At 42.7% G+C, this 24,246-nt stretch overlaps 1 protein-coding gene across 6 annotated transcripts in view; it reads left to right on the top strand.

Annotated features, from left to right (window-relative positions):
- Positions 1–24,246, top strand: part of TMEM266 (transmembrane protein 266) — a 92,439-nt gene that overhangs the window by 43,256 nt on the left and 24,937 nt on the right. For 4 of the 6 annotated variants that reach the window (XM_053402655.1, XM_053402659.1, XM_053402658.1 and 1 more), the window contains 3 exons: positions 8,631–8,785; positions 15,757–15,830; positions 23,187–23,243. In XM_053402655.1, the coding sequence (XP_053258630.1) occupies positions 8,631–8,785; positions 15,757–15,830; positions 23,187–23,243 (286 nt within the window). The remainder of the gene's footprint in view (positions 1–8,630; positions 8,786–15,756; positions 15,831–23,186; positions 23,244–24,246) is intronic. The other 2 variants (XM_053402660.1, XM_053402657.1) reach the window with 1 other exon arrangement.

Below are 24,246 nucleotides of genomic sequence, written 5' to 3'. Positions count from 1 at the left end.
TCCAATATTACTCAGTGGTGTCCTGTATGGCATGGAAGGGGCACCCTCCCAACAACAGTGTGACTGGGGGTGGGAGGATCAGGGCTGCGTGGTCACACTGGCGAACCAGCCTGGTGCCTGGCTTATCTGCACCCTTCTGCCTTGCAGCATGGAGGGCTTCTGTTCAGGGTTCCAGCCATTCCATTCTTGTGTACAACCACCCCTCTCTTCTGGTGCCCCCACTGCTCCCCCCAGTCAGCATTTCTTGTGGTATGGGCCCTGCAGGGCCCAGTCACAGCTGCATTAAAGGCTTGGATTTCTTGAGCAGCTCTCGCATCGATCCCCAAGGACATATTTTGATGTGAATGGAGTCAGCAAACTGTCGGCCAGTTTTCACTCAGGCTGTTCCATACTTTGGTTTTCTTTTAAAATGGAAGTCTCTCACTCTTGTAGAGCTAGACAAAAGCAAGCCAATGTTCAGCCAATGAGTGATGGGAGCACTGGCAGCCATAGTGCTTGGTTTGTTCATTGTAGTTTTAAGTGAAGAGTGTCTCACCCACTATCTGGAGAAGGGACTTCCAGGTTCATTTTGAATCCGTGTTTTCATAGAATCATAGAATCATAGAGTTGGAAGAGACCACAAGGGCCATCGAGTCCAACCCCCTGCCAAGCAGGAAACACCATCAGAGCACTCCTGACATATGGTTGTCAAGCCTCTGCTTAAAGACCTCCAAAGAAGGAGACTCCACCACACTCCTTGGCAGCAAAGTCCACTGTCGAACAGCTCTTACTGTCAGGAAGTTCTTCCTAATGTTTAGGTGGAATCTTCTTTCTTGTAGTTTGGATCCATTGCTCCGTGTCCGCTTCTCTGGAGCAGCAGAAAACAACCTTTCTCCCTCCTCTATGTGACATCCTTTTATATATTTGAACATGGCTATCATAGCACCCCTTAACCTCCTCTTCTCCAGGCTAAACATGCCCAGCTCCCTTAGCCATTCCTCATAAGGCATCGTTTCCAGGCCTTTGACCATTTTGGTTGCCCTCCTCTGGACACGTTCCAGTTTGTCAGTGTCCTTCTTGAACTGTGGTGCCCAGAACTGGACACAGTACTCCAGGTGAGGTCTGACCAGAGCCGAATACAGTGGCACTATTACTTCCCTTGATCTAGATGCTATACTCCTATTGATGCAGCCCAGAATTGCATTGGCTTTTTTAGCTGCCGCGTCACACTGTTGGCTCATGTCAAGTTTGTGGTCCACCAAGACTCCTAGATCCTTTTCACATGTACTGCTCTCAAGCCAGGTGTCACCCATCTTGTATTTGTGCCTCTCATTTTTTTTGCCCAAGTGCAATACTTTACATTTCTCCCTGTTAAAATTCATCTTGTTTGTTTTGGCCCAGTTCTCTAATCTGTCAAGGTTGTTTTGAAGTGTGATCCTGTCCTCTGGGGTGTTAGCCACCCCTCCCAGTTTGGTGTCATCTGCAAATTTGATCAGGATGCCCTTGAGTCCATCATCCAAGTCATTGATAAAGATGTTGAATAAGACCGGGCCCAAGACAGAACCCTGTGGCACCCCACTAGTCACTCTTCTCCAGGATGAAGAGGAACCATTCATGAGCACCCTTTGGGTTCAGTCAGTCAGCTAGTTACAAATCCACTGAGTGGTAGCATAGTCAAGACCGCATTTTACCAGCTTCTTTACAAGAATATCATGGGGCACCTTGTCAAATGCCTTGCTGAAATCAAGGTAGGCTACATCCACTGCGTTCCCTTCATCTACCAGGCTTGTAATTCTGTCAAAAAACGAGATCAGGTTAGTCTGACATGACTTATTTTTCAGAAATCCATGCTGACTATTGGTGATCACAGCATTCCTTTCTAGGTGCTCACAGACTGTTTGCTTAATGATCTATTAAGAGAGAAAAATCTAGAGTTTTAGTGTAGCTGTGCTTGGGCAGTAACCTATCTACCCTGAAACAAAATGTTCCAGCAAAAACAGGAGTTCATACTTATTATAAACTTGGGCCTTATTTCATTGGGGGAGAGGAGGCAATTTCATTCCCCCAACCTTGAGTTAGAAATGTTTTTATTCTTTTGCTTTTAACCTGAATTCTTATGTTCCCATTTTGTATTTTTGTGTTGTGAACTGTGGATGAAGGGCTGTATACACATTAAATAATAACAAGGAGTGCAACAAGCTAAATTTTGGACAACTGCATATAGTCTGTAAGCCTATATCTGACCTTCGTTTTAACCTATCTTCCTGGTGGCAAGTGCCTAATGTTTGTTAATTGTCAATCTTAGTTTCATTCTTGTCCTGTAACCTAAAGCAGATCACGCAGTTGGGTCAGTTTTGCAAGAAAGGTCCTATAAATATGCCAACTAGTATTTTGATAAGGGTTTTCAGTTGGAGAGAAATGCTGATAGGATTTCTGGATCCATGCTGCATCATTTGCAGGGAAGACAGTGAGAAAACCCCTGTTGTGACTTTCCAAATTTGGTTGCCCAGATTTGGGAGAACATGGAATATGGCAACTAAAGTGGAAAATGCTTGAAATGACCTATCCAGACAATGACTTGACTTATTTTTCTAGATACCCTATTGCATTCCCCCTCTCACTTCAGCAGCCAGCATTCTGTAGCCACTGAGTGCCCTCTGTTCTCGCTGGGCTGCTTTTAGGAGTGTTTCTCCCTAACCACCAAGTTGGCTTATACCGTCATGCGTGGTTTGTTGATATTTTGGCTGCATAAGCCTGTGAACTGAAAAATGGGATCACTATGAGTATACAGATGACATGAATTAGTAAATGTGAAACGATAATCCTCTTAAAATACTCAAATTCATCCATGTGCTCCTGTGGCAAACAACTCCTAGGTCTCCTTAGACATCCTTAGGCATCCTCATCTCCTTAAAATCATTTTTTACACTGAAGGGTTGGCTTCCATCTGTCCATCCTTAAGTGACCTATTTCTTTTCTATTTTGTGATCTTCAAATCATACTGAGCAAAACTGTGTACCTGTTAATATGCCACAATGTGGCACCCCCCTCCAAAGTCAAGGAAGCGGAAACAGGGGCAGCTGTTAGCAGCTTGACTTGAAGTGTTTGTCGTGGCTCATTACCAAAGAAATATGGTAATCTTTTCCCACTCTTGTTCCATGTTGAACATTCATTTAAATACTAGTGTATTACAAAAAATCTGAGCTGGTAACAGATTGGCTTTACACAGAGACAAATGTTGAAAGATGTGCTTTTCTTCCTTCTCTTTTATAGTGGCACTCCTGACCTTTCCCACTCATTATATTTTAAAGACTTTTTTTTGAGTGTCCTTGCTTCCTTGGAAGCTACTGACCATAGTTTCCCAGTTCAGATACAGTAGGAAGCTGGGGCTTCTGGGATTGTTTCTTTGCTTGTGCAAAGCAACTCATTTATATTTCTGCTTTTTAAGCTGTGATGGTCATCTGAATCCAGCCACTATCATAACCCAAAATTTATAACAGGACTGTCAAACACCAGCCCTTTTTTTATTATAACAGTTTCATGCAGAGCTGTAAGCTGTAGGTCAGGGATCCTCAAACTACGGTCCGCGGGCCAGATGCGGCCCGCCAGGGTCCTGAACCTGGTCTGCCCGGCAGTTGCAGAACCCGCCGCTGTCTAACGGGTCTTGGCCCAAAACTTTAGCGGCACAGGAACATGGTGGGTGGCGCCAGGGAACATGCGGGTCCAGAGGGCCAGGGAAGGCGAAGCCTCATCGGCCGGGAGAGAGGCTGCTCTAGCTTGACGAGGCACGGAGGAGCCCCAGGAGCGGCGAGGCTGTTGTGGACTGAACCCCGAGGTTTTCTCTCACTCCACGCTCCTTTCTTCCTGTCGCCTTGCTAAGCAGCTTCTTTTCCTCGGTTCGCTTTGCACTTCCTGCCCTCCCTGCTTTGTTTCCTGGCAGTTTCAACCGAAAAGCCGCTCCTCTTGCTTCCCTTTCTTTCCCCGGTTTCCTTTTCTTTGTCTTTCTTGCGCAAAGGCAGTTTCTTACTCAACTATTCCCTCAACAGTCATTTGGCTTCGAGCGCCACATTTTGCTTTTCATTCTCCCGTTCCCTGTCAAATCACAGGAAGAGGAGAGAAGGGGAGTCGTCATGCCGTCCCGCTCTCCTGTGCATTTACAGCCTGCCTTAAGAGAGAGATGATTACCTGGAGACCCACTTCCTTTCCTGCAAATCCCCAAGCCAAAGTCGCCTGGACTCCGAGGGGAATCAGTACACCCAGCCTTAACCTGGGAGTTGCCCCTGCTTGCGCTGAGGGGGAAGAGACCTGCGCTGGCCATCGCCCGCCTCCGGCAGAGCCGGCCCCGCCAGAGCCACCATGGTTTCTCTGCAGGATCCCGGCGAGGGCTGCTCCTTCCATTGTAGCTTCCCCTTCTGGTTGGCAGCGCTTGCAGTCTTCGCCTTTGCCCGTGGCCAGGGGGCAAGGAGATCCCCTTAACCGGTCACTTTCCTCACCTCCCAACAGTCAGGGTTTCAGAAATCTCCAAGAGCCTCTCCCTTTAAGTGGACCCAGCCTTTCCTCTCCCCCCTTTACACACACTTCTCATCCTCCTTCTCCTTCTTTCTTCCTCCTTTGAACATTTCTTGCAATCAGAGTTTATTCTCCAAAGACGTGCGTGTAACACAAGTGAAACACCCCCCCCCCCCGATCATCACATACTTCCAAGCCCATGGAAAGAACACGCACACAGCACCAAGTTAACTGGAAGTTGCTGGATTGGACCAATTCATGGAGGAGAAGGCTCTCAACAGCTCCTAGTTGTGATAGCCAAGCAACTTCACTGCATTTAATCCAAATATATCTTCTTGAAAATGTTCACGTTCTGCAGAAGAAGATTCTTACATTTCTGGCAGAACAGAGCAAATTGGCTAGTGCCCATAATGTCACCATGTGCAATGCCCTTAAAGTATATTGTAAATATTGTATTGTTTTTCCTGTTTTTGTGCACCACAAATAAAATATGTGCAGTGTGCATAGGAATTCATTCATATTTCCCCCCCAAACTATAGTCTGGCCCCCAGCAGTGTCTGAGGGACAGTGGACTGGCCCCCTGTTTAAAAAGTTTGAGGACCCCTGCTATAGGTAGTGAGTGCCCTGGTGCAGGGTTACATTATTCCAGAAACTGCCTCTCCAGGGCCAATGCCATCCATTTCCAGAATTCGAGAACTGCTAGCTCATTGGCACAGCAAATGCTCTGCATCCAGAAGGCCCTATGTTCACCTCAAGTTTAAAAGTATTGGGAAGGACCATGAAACCCTGGAGAACTGCATCTAGTTAGAGGAGTCAGTGGGCAAAAAATATGTTCTCTTCCTGTGTTGCTCATTTCAGGTTACATTGACAAAGTGTTTGTCTAGTGCTTGAGATTCTAAGTGGAGGAGCTGCTGCCAGAGTGCTGTGATGGATCACATTTTGACTTGTACAAAGCTCAGTGGTTGCCTGAAGCTGGCTGCTACCTCTCAGCCTAACCTACCTTACTGGATCTTTGTTTTGAGGATTAGAAGGTGTGTGGAGAGCTCCTGGGGGAAGAACGGAATAAAAATATTACTACAGCTTAGCTCTCCCTTTTAATCAATGCTGTAAGATGGAACCGGGCCCGACCTCAGTGGCAGAGGGCTGGCTTTGCAAGCAGACTGTCCCTGGTTCAATCCCTGGGATCTCCAGGTCGAAACTGGATGGTTTCCTGGTCTGAGGTCCTGGAGAGCCACTGCCAGTCAGTGTAGACAGTACTGAGATAGATGGACCCAGGAGTCCAACCGCGTGTGAGGCGTGTTTGTATGTTCTTGTGCCATCCATAAATACAGCTGTTGTCAAGGAGCCTTGCCAAGTGGTCCAGGCAGCTTTCCCTCTACACACCACAGACTTGTGGTGTTGTGGAGAAAATCTCGCTTTAGTGTTTTCTGAGCCACTGCAGATAAACAACCTTTGTACTGTGACAGGGTGTGGGTGGCGCTGTGGGTTAAACCACAGAGCCTAGGACTTGCTGATCAGAAGGTCGGCGGTTCGAATCCCCACGACGGGGTGAGCTCCCGTTGCTCGGTCCCAGCTCCTGCCAACCTAGCAGTTCGAAAACACGTCATGTGCAAGTAGATAAATAGGTACCGCTCCAGCGGGAAGGTAAATGGCGTTTCCGTGCGCTGCTCTGGTTCGCCAGAAGCGGCTTAGTCATGCTGGCCACATGACCCAGAAGCTGTACGCCAGCTCCCTCGGCCTGTAAAGCGAGATGAGCGCCGCAACCCCAGAGTCGGCCACGACTGCACCTAATGGTCAGGGGTCCCTTTACCTTTACCTTACTGTGACAGGATTGGCCGCCTTATGTGGCATGTGCTTTTTTAAAACGTTTCTTTGTGGCACCCATAGCATGCTGACCAGCCCTTTTGTGTGAATCATTGTTTTGCCTGTATCAGTATTCTCTCCTACATTTTAAACCAAGTAGCATGATTTATGTGTGGTTGAACACAGGCATGTCACTCAAGAACTGATTTAAGGGCGGTGGGAGGTAAATATAATACTTTCAGCTGGGGGCTGCATCTTTCGCTTCAGGAACATGTTCCCAGAAGTACCTGGGATTTGGCGAGCTTAACCTCTTGACCATCTCTCTGTTGCTCAAAGTTTCCCCCTCCCTTAGAATTACTGTCACCACATGGACAACTTCAACCAGTTGTGATGTGTCTGTCATGTTTTAGCTTTTGGTCTTTGCAGCCAGGAGGTTGCCCTCTTGACTGTTTTGTGGTGGCATGTTGGTTTTTAACCTCAGACTCTATTCTAATTCATGGGCATTATTTAAAGTTTCATTTGAATGAATGCTCCTTTGCCCCAAAGTGGCATGATTCTGCAGGAGTACAGCCCATCCTTGGCCACCTCTTTCTTCAATGCCAACAGAATATTTTTCTTCTTGAAAATGTTTGCTGTAGCTTGATAGTGGCTAGTGACTCTTTTAAATTTGTACTTTTCTGCTGTTTTGCTGTTAAATGTGTTTAGATAATACAAGCTTTTTAAATATTTATATATAACTTCGAACACTTCTGATGAATGGCAAACATGACTCTATGTAAGGAAACAATAAAGTAAGGTTTTTCCAGGCACTTCTGGCTCTAAACACATCTTTTATCATTGGCAATACAAACCTGTGCCAGTTCCATTACTGCTCTCAATTTTTTTTTGCAAAACCTGTCCCAGTCAGATTGAAATTAAAATGTTATATTCTATAATCTCTGTAAAGACATGCATCTCTGCCCTCTGCTGTCCATTCTGGGAAATTTATAGGAAAAGTCTAGAGTTAAACAGCAGAGTTGTACAGTGGTACCTCGGATTACAAACATCTCGGGTTACAAACACTTCAGGTTACAGACTCTGCTAACCCAGAAGTAGTACCTCGGGTTAAGAACTTTGCTTCAGGACGAGAACAGAAATGGGGAGGCCCCATTAGCTAAAGTGGTACTTCAGGTTAAGAACAGTTTCAGGTTAAGAACGGACCTCCCGAACAAATTAAGTTCTTAACCCGAGGTACCACTCATGAAAATGGTATGAAATGTAGAGAAAAGACAAAAGCAATAATGTAGTGCTAGTAAGATCATTTACAGAACCCAAGTAGTTGCTCAGTTTAAATTTAAAACGTCTTGTCAAGAAGCTGTGAATTTAGAAAATGGAAACATCGATGCTCCTAACCCTAGTGGGGTGGCTCAGTTGGTGGAACATGAGACTCTTCGTCTCAGAGTCATGGGTTTGAGATCCAGGTTGGGCAAATAGATTGCTGCATTGCAGGGGGTTGGACTAGATGACCCCCAGGGTCCCTTCCAACTCTACAATTCTATGATTTTCATAACACAGCACATCTGTAGTGGCATTTAGAACCTTTTAAAAGAAGATGGTTCTGTATGGTGATGTTACTCGTTTTGTTTCGCAGTTTCCCTCTAATGGGGAAATCTGTGGCACTTTAGATGTTACCGGACTCCATCAGCCTAAGCCAGCCTGGCTGATGACCAGAGATGGTGGGTGTTGGAGTCTTAGCATCTCTACACGTGGTCTGATGTAGAGATGGGCAACAGACTAGCACAGCTATCCCTCTGAAAAGGAATAGTATTTTTATATGGAAGCTTTGATTTCCCAGGTGTCCAGTTCTGTGCTACTTGCGGAGCAAATACAAAGAAATAAAAGAAAACAGGCATTTATCATTCCAGTAAGAGTTGGTTGTTTTTTATTATTATTATTATTATTATTATTATTATACAAAATTTATATACCACTTGATTGTAAAATGGCTGACAAAAAGGTAAAACAATACAATTAATAAAAATTTTCAACCATACTTAAAAACATACGAAAATTAAAATACTAAAAGATTAAAATTACCTCAACCTTATAAGCATCTAGGTAGGCTTGTCTAAACAAGAATTTCACCTGTAATGTAAAATGTACCTAGAGATTCATACTTATTCTTTGTTGACCAAACAGAATAGGTTGACCAAACAGAAAATATTCAGAGGGTGTTTTTCGAATGAGATTCCTTCTGCTCATACAGACAGCTGTACAGTTTCTGTCCTGTTACTCTTTACCTATCTTCCTTTTTTCCTGTCACTTTTCTTCCCTTCTTCCCCCTCTTTTTCTTTCTTCAGATCTAACTGGCTTAAGCCGTGCTGTGGGAGGCGAGCTGCTGTGTGGCAGGTATTTTTGCTCAGTGCAAGTCTCAACAGTTTCCTGGTAGCCTGTGTAGTATTGGTGGTGATCCTGCTGACTCTGGAACTCCTAATAGATATAAAGCTTCTCCAGTGTGAGTAGCAGGTTTTTCTTTTTCCTGAAACTTTTGGCAATTATATTGAGGCTAATGCACTATGGGTTGCAGGTGGGTGGGTGGAAATAGCTTGGGAATAGATCAGGCTTCCTCAACCTCGGCCCTCCAGATGTTTTTGGCCTACAACTCCCATGATCCCTAGCAAGCAGGACCAGTGGCCAGGGATGATGGGAACTGTAGTCTCCAAACATCTGGAGGGCCGAGGTTGGGGAAGCCTGGTCTAGATTGTATGAGGTATGAAGTGTATGGAATTTTGTGAACCTCTGATGTGCTGATATTCCTTTGGGGCTCATCCCAGACCTAACATTACCCACTGTCTCCCCACCTGTCCCATTCAGATGTACATTTGAATTCTCCCCCCCCCCCACTGGCAGCACTATGGGGTTCGTTGGTCTTCCAGAGTAATTAATAGGGCTGGGTAATATCTGATTTTCAACATTGCAATATATCACCAGCTAAACATTGCAGTATTTCAATATACAGTGGTACCTCGGGTTACATACGCTTCAGGTTACATACGCTTCAGGTTACAGAATCCGCTAACCCAGAAATAGTGCTTCAGTTTAAGAACTTTGCTTCAGGATGAGAACAGAAATTGTGCTCCGGCGGCGCGGCAGCAGCAGGAGGCCCCATTAGCTAAAGTGGTGCTTCAGGTTAAGAACAGTTTCAGGTTAAGAACGGACCTCCGGAACGAATTAAGGACTTAACCTGAGGTAGCACTGTATCAAGTTGTCTGAAATGAGGCTGGAGCTTATATTAATCTGGGGAAATACTGAATTATTATTTTTTTTAATTTGATGTCTATAATTAAATGAAATTTTACTCTGATTGCATGCTTGACTAAACCATTAAAGAATTCTGGAGAATATATTACTGTTCTGTTATGGGCTTTATATGTCTATAGTAACACTTTGAACTTGACCTGGTAACAGATTGGTGTTAGAAACTCAGTTAGACAATCTAGGTGCCACATGGTGCCTGAAAACTAGGTTACAGGTGCAATAACAGAATGTCTAGGCCATTTTTATATATAACAAGATTACAAAGCTGAAAATGAATGAACTCTAGCTAAAATCTTATGTTCATTCTTAATATGGTCTTGTCCTCATTGGAAGACAAAGTCATGCTTACCCTGTCCGCCCCTTAATATTCTTTTTTAAAATAATTATTTTTATTAGTTTTCAATTATTAAACTCCAATAACAGCCACATTTTATCAATATCATATTACCATTCCCATCCAAATATAGATCAATTATACAGCCAATTATAATTTTTGAGTGACTTCCTGTGTGCTGGGTTTTGGGATGCAAAGTTCTTATTTTCCCCTGCTTCCAAAATCTTAGTTAATCCAGTTGCATTAAGTCCTGATCTTAGTCCTTTATCCATAGCTACAGAGTTCTTGACTTCCATTCGTGTTGAGATATTAAAAAAAAGATTTTTTCCCCTCCAGGAGAGTTCTATATCCTGTAAATTCTCTGTGTGAGATGTTTATTTTCCCATTTGCTTCTTCATTGTTCTAATCATGTCCTGCAGCAGCATCTCTTCTTCCGCTTTTCCAATCTTTCTCTTCTTCTGCTGAAATTCAAGCTGCATCATTACGCCATCTTTGTTGTGTGTGTCTGAGTAAGGGAGTAATCTGGTTTCCCACCGTAGCTCTGGGCGAAATTCCAGTTCTCCTTCCAATTCTTAGATCTCTTAACAATCTGGCGTCCCGCCAGGTCTTCTAAGGCCATAATCCGAATTGCCGTCCAGTGGAAGTTAGATTCTTTAAATCATTTCGGTGTTCTCACACAGTACTATTTTCATATTAATCCATAAATATAATTCCGTTCTCTTTTTCTCTTCTTGCTTTTTATCAATTTGTTATCATTTAGGGGGAGGTTTGCCAAATCATTTATGTAGCAAATATAGTATATGTAAAAAAGGGTAAAAACTCCCCTCCCGCCTCACATACCATATTTTTCAACCAGCATGAGTTTGACCAAACTGCGGGAGGCAGTGGAAGACAGGAGGGCCTGGCGTGCTCTGGTCCAGGGGGTCACAAAGAGTCGGACACGACTAAACAACTAAACAACAACATAGATCAGTTATATTCGACGTGAGACTTTAATGTGGAATACAGTATAAGGTTGGGGGAGGAGAGAGAAGGGAGGTGGGTAGTAAGCTTTCATTCTTTATATCCATTTATTAATTTTCATTGGCATTGAGAGAGGTTGGGGGCCCCAGAGCGTGGTGGCCTGCCTTCAGTTGACTGCAGTGGGATCTGTTTGTGTGTATGAGGGTGTGTGGGGTTCTTGGGTCAAGTTAGCCATATTGATTCATATGCTGTTGGTGGGTTCTTGTTGTTGTCCTGTTGGGCTGTGTGTGTAATAAAAGGGAGCCACACAGGGGTGAAAGTGTCCTCTACTTGGTTGTTGTTTAGTCGTGTCTGACTCTTCATGACCCCCTGGACCAGAGCACCCCAGGCACTTCTGTCTTCCACTGCCTCCCACAGTTTGGTCAAACTCACATTGGTAGCTACGAGAACACTGTCCAACCATCTCGTCCACTGTCGTCCCCTTCTCCTTGTGCCCTCCATCTTTCCCAACATCAGGGTCTTTTCCAGGGAGTCTTCTCATGAGGTGGCCAAAGTATTGGAGCCTCAGCTTCACGATCTGTCCTTCCAGTGAGCACTCAGGACTGATTTCCTTCAGAATGGATAGGTTTGATCTTCTTGCAGTCCATGGGACTCTCAAGAGTCTCCTCCAGCACCATAATTCAAAAGCATCCATTCTTTGGCGATCAGCCTTCTTTATGGTCCAGCTCTCACTTCCACACATCACTACTGGGAAAACCATAGCTTTAACTATACAGACCTTTGTTGGCAAGGTGATGTCTCTGCTTTTTAAGATGCTGTCTAGGTTTGTCATTGCTTTTCTGCCAAGAAGCAGGTGTCTTTTAATTTCGTGACTGCTGTCACCATCTGCAGTGATCATGGAACCCAAGACAGTAAAATCTCTCACTGTCTCCATTTCTTCCCCTTCTACTTAAACCACCATAAATTTACTGGCGGGAGGGTCCAAGAGCCCCACCACCACCTTCTCAAAGCCTGAGAAGCCCTCCCCATCCACCCTCACAAGCCACTGCCTGCTAGTATATTTCAAATTAAAGGCATATCACACATTAAAAGTACATTAAACAAGGCAACTAAAACCTAAACCTAACGTCATTGTATTCTGGAAAGCACGGGCTCAGGGAAGGAATTTTAATCTCCAAATACCTCGATAGACACTATCTGATATTGCAACAACTTATTGGACTCGTCAGCCATCCTAACACTGGGATGTTGCTGCCAAATACAGCCTGACTCCCCCAATACACGCACAGCTCTCCCTAAGTGCCACCTAACCCCTAAGTCCACTCTTAACTTTTGCTTCTGCCAGAAGACCTTTAGATAAACTCTTACCTGCTTCCCACCCAAATAAGACTCAAAACAACCATCATGCCCACCCATTCAAACGTTCCTTTTCTCCTCCCCAAGCCGACTTTCATCGCCCTTTCTGCTCCTTCCATGTCTCATTGGCACTTGTAATAGTTGCTAGCTTGAAGAGCCCACCCCACTGCACCATGCATTCGTAGGAACACAGAGCCTGCAGGGAATGCCAGCCTTCAGAGCTGACATGACGAGAGGCATGGTGGGGGAGCCACACGCAGAGAGAGACGGGCAGAAGTGAGGGAGGAGGGTTAAACATGCTGCCTACATTACAGAGGAAAGTTCCCTGTAGGTGTCTGTGCTCTTTGGAAAGTTCCCAGGCAGAATAGTGGCTTTCGTCAGCCACCTGCCCTTGTGGTTTGCCGCCGCCTGCAGGAGGCAGGGGAGAGCTGAGCCAGCTGCAGAAATCTTGAGCGACGATACACATCATGATTAGTGATACATTTCCAGGTTATTATTATGAAACTGGTTATCACGATGTGAGTTTCATACTGGGTTTTGGACAAGTGTATCAATGCGCATTGGCCAGCCCTAGTAATGAAAGCACCTGGTTTGAAAGCTGGGACTAAAGCCATTGATGCTGTTGTTTAGGAAAGGGTTTGCTTCTATACCTTTTCCAAAAAAGGTTTTGCTCTGTTTGAACTTGGAAATTCAAGAAATATGTGTGGAAAGAAATGCACATGGGAAACCTGCGACAGTGGAATAAAGGGATTTTTTTCAATGGAGGACGGGAGCCTTTGGATCCAGTCTCCCATTCCTAGACAGCTGCACAAGACTGATCTGGAAGGCTAGGGATGCTCACATGAAATCTCACGGGAACTTGGATGGCCCTGCGAGATTTCACGACAGCATCCCAGAACCATCATGCTGAGAGGGAAAACCCAGCATTAAAAGAAATGTTAAGCTCTCTGCTTTGCTTGCATTAGCCTGCAGAATTTCAACAGCTGTCCTTCAACTGCATAGGGTCACTCTTTCACACAGCACATCTGGGAGTAGAATAGATTTTTTCTCCATTTACTGGTATTCTATTTTTCTAAGTGCAGGGAGCTTTATGTGAAAAGAGCATTTCTTTTTCTGGAATTTTCTGGCACTCAAGATTTTTGCCCATCAGAGAATGTTGCAGACGAAGACCTTAAAAAAAATCCCAGGCCGTATAAATCTCGCTGTAGTTTTTAAATTAGTTCCAGCCTTTTGTGTTATTATTTGCGCTTTATTTTTAATCTTAATATTCATTTTTAGTCAGTTTTTAATGCTACACCACTTTTTATTTTATTAGTCCTTTTATTTATTTATTAAACTTTTTTGTTTTTATTCTGTAAGCTGCCCAGAGAACACTTGTTACAGGGCAGCCTATAAATGTCAAAAATAGAATGAATAAGTAAATAATGCAACTGATGATCTTTTCATTGTATGGCTCTTTAGAATACCCATTAGCATTCACAGTCAATACTAGCTTGGAGTAGGGTGGTGCAATAAAAATATTTTATTGTCTTGCATGTTGTCCATTCTGCACATCTTTAGTTGAACACAAGAGGGCAGACAGAATGTTGCACATTCCTTTATTCCTTCCAACATATGGGTTGCTGCCTTGTTGATAGCATTTTCCCATTTCCCTTTATTGCAGCCATCAGGACGTTGCTGAAAATGAACAATGTAGCTGAGGTTTTTTCCTTCTTTCTCTTAGCATTTCACAATATGGAGACAGGGCTATAAATGTGTCAGTGCAACATTGCATAGGTAGTGGAGTTACAGGATTTAAAAAATAAAACAAACCTAAAAGTGAAATACTGTGTTTCACTCAAACAGATTAATATTCTGCTACAGTTTTGCATTTTTCTGTGCCTGCACACAACCCTGAAAACTTGAAGTTTTTTTCCTTATTGAGAAGAAAACAAAACTCATATGTATTCCCAAAGTTATTTTAACACTATATTACACATGAAACATTTTCAACATAAAGAGGGGAAATTGGTCTACCTAAAGGCTCCTGAGAGAGACTTACATCACAGCAAGAGTCCAGGGTGTTTTCTAAGGTCTGCTTTGTGCTGGCAGGTGGCTAACTTGGAGTTTTCCTTTCATGCATCCAGATACAGTGATACCTCGGGTTACATATGCTTCAGGTTACTGACTCCGCTATCCCAGAAATATTACCTCGGGTTAAGAACTTTGCTTCAGGATGAGAACAGAAATCGTGGGAGGCCCATTAGCTAAAGTGGTGCTTCAGGTTAAGAACGGACCTCTGGAACAAATTAAGTTCTTAATCCGAGGTACCACTATGTAAGGCCAACATCTTTTCTCTCATGGGATGTATTGCACTGTGATCATGGTAAATAATGATAAACTGTGCTTGTTTTTGCTTTCCTGAGTCCTCCCTCCAAGCTACTAATCCATCACACGCAGGCACTGAACGGGTTCCCAGGCTTTTTGGCTTCTTCTCTGGCACCAGATACAGAACCTCAAAACATGGCGTGTTCTCTTCCTCCCCCACCTACATCCAGAATTAAACATGGTTGTTTAGTAATATGCCTTTCCTACACTCTACATGAGGACAAAGGAAGGCTTAATGCAGGTCAGTCTCATGGCATGTGGCCTGGTTCACACATCATGTAATGACACAAGCATGCTGGCTTCCAAAGAGGAGCACGTCTCCACTTTATTACTGACTACAAATCATGGTTATGGAGATTAACCACAACCCTGAGTTCCAACCCTAAACCAGAGCTTTCTGTGCTGAGGTAAAGGACCATGGATGAACATGACAACCGCAGTCTTCTTCCTGCAAGACAGTGCATCATTCAGACTAAACCATCATTTGGCCTAGCATTAAATGCAGTCATAGGCGTTGAGTGACTTTAATTCATTCTTGGCTCTTATATTCTACTTTTGGTACCTTTTGAATCCTGAAAATTGGACTTGTTACTGAAAGAAGCCAAACTTGGAACCATCGTTTATAAACCTGATTTGTTTCAATGAACCATAGTTCAGATTAACCACAGTTTGGTTTGGACAATAATGCTAATTGCAGCTAATTGAAAACGGAGGTGAAATGTCTGATCCTGTGCCAGTAGGGGAGAATATGTGCTGGAGGCTCAGAGATGGGAGAGTTGAGAAGATGGAAAATGGAAGCAGACAAGTAACTGTAAATCATGTTAAGCTTTAGTGAAGCTTAAACCAAGGTGTGCATTCTAAATGATTGTTAATAAAAACCACAATTGGTGTTATGTCTCGACTGAGCCTATATCTCTAATGTTGTGTACTAGCTGTGAATATTTACCAGTGTTTCTGCAATTGGTGGGGAGTTCACTTCTTTCATCATTTTGTCCCTTCTCTCCCAACCCAGATTTGGCCCACAGTCTCCTGGGGGGTCAGCCTTAATCAAGGGAGGCTTCAGAATGTTTGGTTCATTATGTATAATGTGCAACTTGCATGCTGGGAAACCAAAATGATGCTTCATAATAATCTTTATTTAATTTCAGTTTCAAATGCATCACAGTTTGCTGGAGTTATTCACTGGATCAGTCTAGTTATCCTCTCTGTGTTCTTTTCAGAGGTAAGTGAAATGTGAAAGTAAGTGACAAAGGACAATATGACTGAAAAACTGGTTACTTCCTTAGGAAATGTGTTCGGTTGTATATCTAGGCACCTAAATTGTCTTAGTTACCTCAGAACTACAATACCTCAAGGACTGCATCTTTCCAAATGAACCTACACAAACCCTGAAATCATCTTCTAAGGCCCTTCTTCGTGTTTCACCTCCTTGAGAGGTCCAGAGGGTGGCAACATTAGGACTGGCCTTTTCTGCAGTGGCTTCCCATCTGTGGAATGCTCTCCCCAGGGAAGTTTGACTGGTGCCTTCATTATACACCTTTAGGCGCCAGGCAAAAAGGTTCCTTTTAAACCAGGCCTTTGTTTGATCCGATTTACATCCTCTGCCCTTTTAAAATGTATTTTTATTAGCTATTTTGTGGTAGGTATATTGATTTTATTCTGAGAACCGCCCTGAGACCCCTGGGTATAGGGTGGTATATAAATTCAGTAAATAATAAATATTTATAATATGTTATGTTAGTGCATGAGCTTGTATTTTAAAGAGTTCTTAGAAAGTGCAGCTGGAGTATAATGCAACTTGTAGGTTATCAACAGGAGTTGACCACCGACAGCACACAGGCAACAATCTTGAAATATCAGCATTGACTCCCAGCTCCTTCTTGGACCAAGTTTGTTCCCCCACCCCAGATGCTGATCATTACCTTTTTAAAGCTCTAAATCATCTGGGTGCAGAGTAACTGAAGAACCACCTTCTCTCAGGAAATCTGGCTACTTGTTTATAACTGCATTGAAGGCCCTACTTTAGAGTCCTTCATCACAGATGTGGCAGAAGGTTATTCAAAGGATGCCCTTTTTCACAGTGGCATCTATGTTTTGAAACTTCTTCACGGGAGAAGGATGATCTGCCCCCTTGCTAGTAGCCTCTTGACAGCAAGTCTTATTCCAGAGGGCATTTGGAACCCTCTAAGCTGTTTTTAGCAGATTTGTGGGGGCTGTTGGTAAGACTGGGTTTTAATTAATATTTTGTTGTGCAATGCTATTTAACATGTTTGCTACTTGATGATGAGCTTCCTCAAGATGGACAGATGTGAGGATAAATGAATATTAAGTTCTTCTTAATATTTCCAATTATGTTTCTCTCTACATTGGGGAATTCAGAAGGTTGCAGCCATAAGAATTTGTAGACCATGTCCCAGAACAAAGGCTTTCTGGTGTGGTCACATTCTAATTATGCTATACAGTGGTACCTCGGGTTACAGATGCTTCAGGTTACAGACTCCGCTAACCCAGAAATAGTACCTCGGGTTAAGAACTTTGCTTCAGGATGAGAACAGAAATCATGCTCTGGCGGCGTGGCGGCAGCAGGAGGCCCCATTAGCTAAAGTGGTGCTTCAGGTTAAGAACAGTTTCAGGTTAAGAACGAACCTCCGGAACGAATTAAGTTCTTCAACTGAGGTACCACTGTACAGTTCAAAAAGGATGCCATACAACTGGAAAAAGTTCTGAATGAGCAAAATTTGGGCTCCAGGGATAGGAAAGCAGTTTTCTTGGAAGGAACACTAAAGTGGGAAAAGTAGAAGGCTAAGAGGAAAATATGTATTAATACCATGCATAAAGTGGAGAAAATGGATAAAGAAATGACTGTTCCTCCTTTTCCCATAACAATGATTTTGATTTGGGGTTAGATTCATTATTTTTTATGGTAATTGGGAACTGGTGTTTGTGTTTTGTTGTCAGGACTTATTAATGTGAATTGTTTGAGGGTTGGTCAGTCTCAGTGCAATTTGATATTTGGTGTGTTTGGTCTGATGAGTTGACTATAGACTTATTTAAGGTTTTCCTTCATATCTTTTGTAGTTTGGGCTGATACATTTTGCCGTTACTGTGGATTTTGACTCAGTATTGTTATTGCTAGGGTTTAATTCAAATTATTAAATGAAGTGTTCAGACTTCAGAGCAGTTCTAACCTTGTCCGGAGACGATTAGAGCAGGTGAGCCTCCTTCACACCTGAATCCCTGCTGGCTTCTGCCAGTTAGGCCTTTTCCGCCAGGGGTGGCTGGGTGGCTGTGCTGGCTCCATGCAGTAGAGGGGTCTTAACTGGGCCCCTCACCTGGCAGGGGATCACCATTGATTTAAGTAGATTCTTAACTGGCTCAACTCTGCCCCATACTTTAGTGTATTATTGGATTTAGTTGATTAATGTTAAAAGAGGTGTAGAATATCCTGGGTGTGTTTGTGTGTTTCTACACTAGTGGCCAAAATTGTGGAAACCTTTTGGAGAAAGTGGATTTCCGAGGTTTGATGGCTCATACCACTTTTTTTGGGAGTAGTACCATAAAATTATGCATGAATGGAAAGATAATTTAATGAAGAATGTAATGCAACAAAGTTTATTCAATTATCTGTATTCTATCAAAAGTTATAGCCAAATAACCAGAAAAAGGAGTGTTTAGAGAGCCAATCAGGTGTCATCTTGTTTTGGCAATGATGGCTTATAACACCACTTTTTTTGGAGTAAAACCATAAAATTATATATCAATGGGAAGATAATTTAATGAAGAATGTAATGCAATAAGTTTTATGAATGATTATTTATTACAACAGCAGTCAAAAAGAAGAAACATGAAATACATAGAAAAAAATGAGATATACAAAAATTCTCCCCATGTCAGTTAATACTTAGTTGGGCAACCTTTAGCCTTCCCATGGAGTGAACCAAGGTTTTTAGTTTTGCATCTGTAAAAATGTGAAACCAAAATTGAATTATTGCCTCTATTAATTGGGTTTTATTGCTGGGTTGCTTCTGACTAACAAGTTTCTTTAGTCGGCTCCATACATTTTTTATTGGGTTAAAGTCTGGGATATGTATTTGGGGGCATTTACATTCCCATTAATGACGCAAACTCTGCCCACACCTTTTGCTGTCATATGACCCCAGATCATAACACTGACTGGGTGTTTCATAGTAGCTGTAATGCAAGTAGGATGTAAATCATCTCCAATTCTTCTCACATATTTCATGCCATCACTACCAAGCAAGAAGATTTTGGTGTCATCACTCCAAATAACACTGTCCCATTGTTCCGCTGTCCAGTTAGCATGGGTTTTAGCCCAGTTTAATTTTTTAAACCTTTGTTTGAGAGATAACAATGACATTTTCCTTGGAATTCTGGCATTTAGACCATATTCCTGCAGTCTGCACCGAACATTCCTTACACTCAACTTCACATTACATTGTACCATGTTATCTTGTATACACCCAGATGATTTTCTTCTGACACGTAGGCACAGTCTCTCAATTCTTCTAACATCACTTGCTGTTGTGCACCTTTTCCTGCCCTTACCAGTCTGATTTTGTAGTGACCGAGTCTCCTTATTTCTTTTCAAAAATTTAGAAATGCCACCTTCGGTTAAGTTTCCCCAATTTTTCTTCTATTTTCTTCATAACTGTAGCCATGTTTGCTTAATAGTTCTATTTTACATGGCTTTCTGGTTGACCAGTCAACTCTTTGCACCATTTCTTGAATTTTATTACATTTTACAAGCTCACTAAATGAAAGAACACCAAAACCCCAACCAACTTGATAGCAATCACATAACACGCTGACAAATGTCCTCCTCTCAGCTCCAGTACATAACATCAATAGCTGAATCTTACTGTGACCTGATTGGATCCTTGCCAAAACAAGATGACACCCGATTGGCTCTCTAAACCCTCCTGCTCATTGGCTACATTCAAATGAAGGAAAGCTACTGCATATCAACCTAAGCAAGTTGTGCTTCCTTTTTCTGGTTATTTGGCTATAACTTTTGATAGAATACAGATAATTGAACGAACTTTGTTGCATTGCAGTATTCATTAAAGTATCTTTCCACTGGTATATAATTTTATGGTATCATTCCAAAAAAAGATTGCCACAATTTTGGCCACTCGTATCTGTGACAACAGCAAGTTTTTGAGATACTATGGAACATCTTGATAATGGAAAAACTGAGGTTCAAATTGCCTCTCAGCCTAACTGACATCACGGGGTTCCTCCTGTCCTGATTGAGGCTTAAGATGCATGTGGTTTCAGAGCAGGATCTCCCTAGTTAACCTTAATGTGCTGAGGGGGAGGGGAACAAATTGCACAGATGAACTGAAGAGGATGCCCTGGCGAGTCTCTATAGGTTACACAGAGAAGGTCATAAATAGCCACATTATTGACAGAGATTTCCTATTTTTCCATTATTACTCGAAGTGTCGGAAATGGGTGGTTTGGTCAATCAAGACCAGAATTACAGGCCTCTGGAGCAGACCAAAGTGCTTTCTTCTGGCACTTCAGGTGCTTGGTTGGGTGTATTATTCTCCTGTGATCCTCCAACTTCTTCCCCACTCCTCACCTTGCTGTCAGAATTTATTTTGTAAGCTGCTTGGGGCAAAGACCTGCTCTCTTCTGTTCAGTTGGAAGCACAATACATATCAGAGGTGCAGCATAGAATCTGTGGATTCTAATATTACTATAATGTTCAAGGATTATTATCTCAATATGTAATGAGTGGTGCCTGAGTAGAACTGCCATAAAATTCTTGCATTTGCTCCTTGGTTGATGCTGAACTCACCAGAAACCCTTCTGTGCCAGGAGAAAAGGCAGAGGAATGTGTGGGGCAGCTGAAAACACCCTGCGTCAGTTCTGACAGGATCCCCGTCTCAGTGTGCCTGACACTTTCCCTGCCTCTGTTTTTACAATAGTGCAAAAGCCAGCAAAGATACCAGTTTACGTAGATAAAGCAAGAGAAGAGAGAAACCAGTTATAATTGAAAACACTATTGTAACTGAAAATATAGATATATAAAACATGTCTGTATTTGAGCATGTAAACCAATCTCTTACAACATTAAAAAGCCACATTTTGATGAAGTATCAAATTTTCTCTGCAGTATTCAGTAAATAGTTTCCAATTTGCTAAAAAGTTACTTTACAATTAGCTCCCCCCCCTTTACTCTCCTCTTCCTCCAAGGAGCTCAGGGCAGCGTTGCGTAGTGGTTAAGAGCAGTGGACTCGTAATCTGGGGAACCGGGTTCGCTTCCCCGCTCCTCCACATGCAGCTGCTGGGTGACCTTGGGCCAGTCACTCTTCTCTGAAGTCTCTCAGCCCCACTCACCTCACAGAGTGTTTGTTGTGGGGGAGGAAGGGAAAGGAGAATGTCAGCCGCTTTGAGACCCCTTAGGGTAGTGATAAAGCGGGATATCAAATCCAAACTCTCCTCCTCCTCCTCCTCCTCCTCCTCCTCCTCCTCCTCCTCCTCCTCCTTCTTCTTCCCCTTCCCCCTCTTCATTTTATCTCTACAACCTACCCATGGGGTTGGCTAGAGTGAGAGATAGAGCGAGTGACCCAAGGTCAGCCCAGCAAGTTTATGGGGATTTGAACCTGGATTTTCCCTGTCCTCCGTGATCCCTCTAACCACTACTCCATGCTGGTTCTGCAGAATGGCCCCTGTCCAGAAGGCTTACATTTAACATTAGGTAGAGAAGATCACTTTTTATTGAATACTGCAGAGAAAGTTCTATATTTGCTCAATCAAAATGTGGTTTTGAATATTAAAACTATTGTAAATCAATAAAATATCTGGGTTGGGGTGACCAGACAAAAGCAACTGCAACTGTCTTCTATCACTGGCATTTTTGCGTGAAGGGAATGTGTGCTAAATCCTGATATTGTTCAAATTCACTTGCTTCTTTCACTGACTGTTGCATGACGGATTGAAACAGCAATCCCAGTGAATCGTTCCCCCCCCCCCAATTTTCTTCAGCTCTAGTACTTGATGCTCTTCTTTCAGCAGCAGATATGTACTACGAGGAGGCCAGCCATCTGTGAAGTGTTTCGCATGAAAGATGCTTGATAATCCTGTCTATTGTATAAAGAAAATATTACCAACAGCAAAATCATTTTCTCACATCAGTTCAGCTACCTGTAGCCTTTTTTTCACATAGGAGATGAGAGGAGAAAGGGGAATATCCCTGTTGTCCTGTGTCTGTTCAGGGTTTGGAAAAACGTTATACTCTACCCTTCCACTATTATTTATTCATGACATTTATATCCCAAGGAGCGCAAGGGGGGCTGTATGGGCCCCCCATTCCTCACTTAATCCTCCCAACCACCCTGTGAGGGTAGGCTAATACCACAGATGCATTTGCCTAAGCAATGGCTAAAGGAAATTCACAGGTAGCAAAAGAGGCATAACCAGCATAACACATGAAGAAACTGTACATCTGCTATTTTTAGAGACATTGTTTGATCCGTTATTACTAAAGCAGAACCAGCCTTCAGGCACTTGGCATCAAGCACCCTCAGTCTGTTGTTTTAGAAAGCTGTTGTGGTGATTTGAGATGTTCTGATGTCATGAAATGTTCATCAAATTTCTAGTTCATGTGGCATAAGAGCAAGGTCTGATCTATACATTCAGCAGAATGACATGATAAACAGCTTCTTCTTCTTTTTCTTCTTCTTCTTCATTTCCCTGGAGACCCCCCAAAAGATCAAGAAAACGTGTATTCCTGTACATGCACCACAACTAATAACAACTGATAACATCCGTAGAACATATTATTAAGTGATCCACAGGTCACTTAATGAGTGAACTCTGGAGAGTTTGTAAAGTTATGGAGTGGTAGAACGAACTGTACTGATTTGGACTGTAGATGGGGGTGCCACTTGTAAATGCTCTCTTTCATGTTAAAAAGAAATCCTTGCAAGTAAAATAGCACTACTAGCACACAGGGAGCTGGCTGGCGTGCTTCCTCCCCCTCCTATTTTACATAGAGGAAGGTAGAACCGAGAAGGAGAAATGTGGAAAGAATATGAATTGACCCCCCTCCCCATGTTCCGCATTCCTTTCCTCCATTGTCTTCCATGTTGTGCTTTGGATTCTCCGGGCCTTGTCCACATGTGCTTTGTGAAGCACTGCTCACCTTCATGCTCTTACAGTATATCAATAATTATGCTACAAGTGGGCATGATTCTTAATTTTACACTTTTTCTTACACCTGCTGCCTCTTTCTGTCAACAGTGTTGATTCCATCCCTGTTTCTACTTTCTCCCAGAATGGAGAATATTTTGACGTAACTTGCAACTTTTTCACATTTTAGGGTCAGCAGGGAAACCTACATTTACCTGATACACTTACAATGTTACAATGAACTTATAAAACACAACACTTTCCACAGAAAAGTTAAGCATTTGAAATTTTTTAAAAAACCTTTCTGCTCCACAGGACTGATTTTCTCCATTTTGTTACAAAAAGTTATTAATGATTAACAATGCTAATGATTTATGATTTTCTCTGTCTTCCCTCTTCCCACATATCTTTTTATTAGACTGTTTTGAGAATAGTGGTTCTTGGTATATGGGACTACATTGAAAATAAAATAGAGGTAAGCAAAACCTCTGTTTTTATATTTAATAGCACCTCCATCCTTTGCAACACACTGTGCTGTGTTATTGTTTTCATTATTTTACTCAACATATAATCTGCCTTTCCTCTCGAAGAAGCCCAGGGAGGCAAATACATCAGCACTAAAAACAGTTTAAAAGGCTTCTAAAAACAGTTAAAAACATTCTCCCAACCAGTGATATATCAGGTTTGCCAAGAACAATATCTTTCAGCTATCTGGGTAAAGAGGAATATTTTTAGCTTCCTTAATTAGCAATTAAAGAACACTGGAAAATGATTAGTTGTACTTAACCTTATTGTAGTACTTTTGGAGACTTATTGGTAGCAAGGAATGCTAAAGTTCTCTTCCATGTATGACGCTGCCTTGTCTCAAGTCCTGTGATTTGTCCATCCAGCCCTGGAGTGGATCTCCAGAGTCTTGGGTCATCTCATTTGCCACCTGATCCTTTCAGCTGGAGAGCCCTTGGTCCCTCCTCAACTCTAGGGATTGCCACAATAGGACTAGATTCTGTAGCCCACTAAGAAAGTCCTCTGTCACTAACTAACTAACTAACTAACTAGGATTGTTTCTTCTTTATTCTAGTCTCCTCCTCTCTCAGTCGAGCTTAATTTCAAATGCCCTAGATGCTGACCTGATATTTGTACAGTTTATTATTAATTTTAATGAGTATAGTTCATACACTGGTAATTAGTGGCTGCATTTGCTCATCTTACTAAGCCATAGTGTGATTTTGATAAACCGTAGTTTGCTTTCATCTGGATCTGGAGATCTTAACTCCGGCTAGTTTAAATCAGGAGTGGGGAGCATGTAGATGTTGTTGAACTCTCAACCCCCGTCATCCCCAGCCAGCATGGTCAAGGAGAAGGGGTTGCAGTCCAGCAACAGCTGGAGGGGCCATAGTCCTGATTCAAACAGCCTAGTTTCAGTAATTATGGGTTGAAATTGGCTTCTTTAAAACTCACCGTCTGTCCAAACAACATGA

Source organism: Podarcis raffonei, chromosome 9, assembly GCF_027172205.1.
Source record: "Podarcis raffonei isolate rPodRaf1 chromosome 9, rPodRaf1.pri, whole genome shotgun sequence".
Classification (NCBI taxonomy): Eukaryota; Metazoa; Chordata; class Lepidosauria; order Squamata; family Lacertidae; genus Podarcis; species Podarcis raffonei.
Note: the sequence above shows the minus strand (reverse complement) of the source record. Positions and strands in the feature narration are given on the sequence as shown.